Source organism: Chiloscyllium plagiosum, chromosome 31 (genome assembly GCF_004010195.1).
Source record: "Chiloscyllium plagiosum isolate BGI_BamShark_2017 chromosome 31, ASM401019v2, whole genome shotgun sequence".
NCBI lineage: Eukaryota > Metazoa > Chordata > Chondrichthyes > Orectolobiformes > Hemiscylliidae > Chiloscyllium > Chiloscyllium plagiosum.
This window is the reverse complement of record NC_057740.1, coordinates 42,209,487-42,212,638: the sequence shown is the minus strand read 5'-3', so window position 1 is coordinate 42,212,638 and position 3,152 is coordinate 42,209,487. Positions and strand designations below refer to the sequence as shown.

The 3,152-nt window shown below is 47.6% G+C and overlaps 1 protein-coding gene across 3 annotated transcripts in view; it reads left to right on the top strand.

The window, feature by feature from the left end:
* The first annotated feature begins 446 nt into the window (after nucleotides 1-446).
* Nucleotides 447-3,152, top strand: part of LOC122565491 (unconventional myosin-IXb-like) — a 33,158-nt gene continuing 30,452 nt past the window's right edge. For 2 of the 3 annotated variants that reach the window (XM_043721516.1, XM_043721515.1), the window contains exon 1: nucleotides 469-657. In XM_043721516.1, coding sequence (XP_043577451.1) covers nucleotides 484-657 — 174 coding nt within the window. In that variant the 5' untranslated portion in view covers nucleotides 469-483. Of the gene's footprint in view, nucleotides 658-3,152 lie in introns of all 3 variants that reach the window. The other variant, XM_043721518.1, reaches the window with a different exon arrangement.

The window sequence follows — 3,152 nt, the reverse complement described above, 5'->3', positions numbered from 1 at the left end:
CGCTCACTCCCTCCCTCCCTCCAGCTTGCTCACTCCCTCCCTCCCTCCATCTCACTCTCTTCCTCCCTCCATCTCACTCTCTCCTTCCCTCCCTCCAGCTCGCTCACTCGCTCCCTCCCTCCATCTCTCTCACTCCCTCCCTCCCTCCATCTCGAGCTCTCCCTCCCTCCCTCCATCTCGCTCACTCCTTCCCTCCTTCCAGCTCGCTCTTTCCCTCCCTCCCTCCATCTCACACTCTCTCTCTCTTTTATTCTATTTCTAACGATCTCTGACACTCTCTGTTGGGTTATTTGAATGATCCTAATTCTGCATTGGGTGGTGCATGGGGACGGTGCGAGTCGGGGAGGGAGGGAGGGGGTTCGGTGTGAGTCAGGGAGGGAGGGGGTTCGGTGTTGGGGGTGTGTGAATGCAGGTGTAATTTTGCCTTGAGGCCATTCTACAGCTTCTGTCCCTTTAACCTTGGACATAGTTGTTGGGCCCTGAATGATCACTGATGGACCAACCCCATCTGACCATTTCCACCCCCCCCATCCCCTGGAATCTTTGTCTCTCCCTCACCCAAACTGCAGGGACAAGGAACCCCTGACACATGAAGGTGGGGTGCAGCCGGACTCGACATCGTCCCCAGAAACTGCAGCTGAGACCCCATCGAGAGAGGTAGGTGGGAGCTTCCCACTCCCCCTGTCTATCTATCTGTCTGTGTCTGTCTCTGTCTCTGTGTCTCTCTGTGTCTGTCTGTCTCTGTGTGTGTGTATGAGTTGTAGTTGATGGTCAGGTTGTGATCTAGATGCTTACTGACAGGAGTAGATTAATCTGTGGATCATTAATTTTGTTACAAACATATTGAACCAGTGGAAACTGGCCTCTTCCTGCCAGTGCCTGTTGTGGTTCTGAAATTTGGGATCATTCTGTGCAGCTCAGGCTGGGCCCAGGTACTCAGTTGCTCCTGAATGACCTTGAACATGGCCTCACTCCTATCCATCTGCAGCGTCTGCCTTTCCACAGAATGACATCCTGCTCTGAACGTGAGTGCAATAGACGACCCACATCGTGTCCACACCTCGTGAGTATAACAACCATCCAGGCCTGCTCTGTACAGACACCACCCACCACCCCACACCCTGGAGCTGGACCCTGACTGGGACCAATCCCCAGCCTGTGACTGTGACACCCTGGGGGTGGGTCTGAATTGTGGAAGCTGTGAGGGCTGTGGGGTTGGGTAGAGACAGGAAGTGTACACCCTCACATGGCGATATCTCGGTTCTGAGTTTGGATAGTTTTGCTGAAGGCTCCCTTTCTCTGAGAACATGAAATTCTTTCCCCTTTTAATTCCACTCCATCCCTTTGATTGCCATGGGGAATTGTTTCCAGTTGTGGGATTCTTTCATCTGCTATTGGTGGCTGTCACACCCTGCTGTGTTTTCGAGAGGGAGTTTGGTGCCTGTCTTGTGGATTGCCTCAACTTTTTTATCCTCATGAGAAATCTCTTTGAGATTGGCAAGACTTCAGAAAAGCGCCCAGTGCCATCTGAGCAGAGCTGTGTCACTGAAGGTCGGCAGGGGGGAGTGGGGGAGCGGTGGTGTGTGTTTGTAAGGCTAATGCCCTCCAGCCATACAGGAGTTTTGCCCTCTTCCTCTTCCTCCATTCCCACCCCCTCCCCCACCCCACCCCAACAAGCCGGTCTCTGATATTCTCAACATCTGTTTCTGCTAACATTGTGAATAACCTCACAGTTTTCCATATTGCAGGGGGTCCCCAATTTGCAAACATTCAACTTATGTACTTACGAACAAGATCCCATTGGGGGTGTAATTTTAAATATCTGACAGATGAACATTTCCGATCCTTCTGAGCAGCTGCTTTGTATTGTCCTGCTTTGTGTTCCAAGTTGTGAACAAATTGATTTGCAAACAGACTCCAGAATCTAACCCATTCACGAATCCTGTCCAAATCGCCCTGAGCTGATTTACATGCTCCTAATGGCACATGTTCCCACTTAACGTTGTACCAATGCCAAATATAGAAAAATTATTTTAATCCCTTTTTCCCAATCATTGATATATATTCTGAATAGCCAGGGCATCTGTTATGGTCCAGACCAAACCCCCTCAAAATATATTAAGACGATAGCCTAGGCCCTAACTTTTCTTATTTTGGAAGGTCAGCGTAAAGCTTGTGTTCCAAATGTAATTCAATTGATCAAACTGCCAGGCTTGAAACAAAACACACATTATTGTTACACTATCATTAAAATACAAACAAAAGGAAGAAGAATTGGAATAACTTAAACCTATTGGAAAAATTAAGCAGAATAACAGATTATTTAACTGCTAAACAGTAACAGCTGTCTGAGGGAGGATATTCCCAAAAATATATCCAGGGAAGTTATTTGGGTGGAACTGAGAAATAAGAAAGGTTTGATAACCTTATTGGGATTGTATTATAGACCCCCTAATAGTCAGAGGGAAATTGAGAAACAAACTTGTAAGGAGCTCTCAGCTCTCTGTAAGAATAATAGGGTAGTCATGGTAGGGGATTTTAACTTTCCAAACATCGACTGGGACTGCCATAGTGTTAAGGGTTTGATGGAGAGGAATTTCTTAAATGTGTACAAGACAATTTTCTGATTCAGTATGTGCTTGTACCTACAAGAAAAGGTGCAAACCTGGTAAAAACAATGACTGCAGATGCTGGAAACCAGATTCTGGATCAGCGGTGCTGGAAGAGCACAGCAAATTCAGGCAGCATCCGACGAGCAGCAAAATCGACGTTTCGGACAAAAGCCTTTCATCAGGAATAAAGGCAGAGAGCCTGAAGCGTGGAGAGATAAGCTAGAGGAGGGTGGGGGTGGGGAGAAAGTAGCATAGAGTACAATAGGTGAGTGGGGGAGGAGATGAAGGTGATAGGTCAGGGAGGAGAGGGTGGAGTGGATAGGTGGAAAAGGAGCTAGACAGGTCGGACAAGTCCTCCTCTTGGGAAATAAGGCAGGGCCGGTGACTGAAGTGTCAGTGGGGAGCACTTTGGGGCCAGCGACCATAATTCTATTAGTTTTAAAATAATGATGGAAAAGGATAGACCAGATCTAAAAGGTGAAGTTCTAAATTGGAGAAAGGCCAATTTTGATGGTATTAGGCAAGAACTTTCGAAAGCTG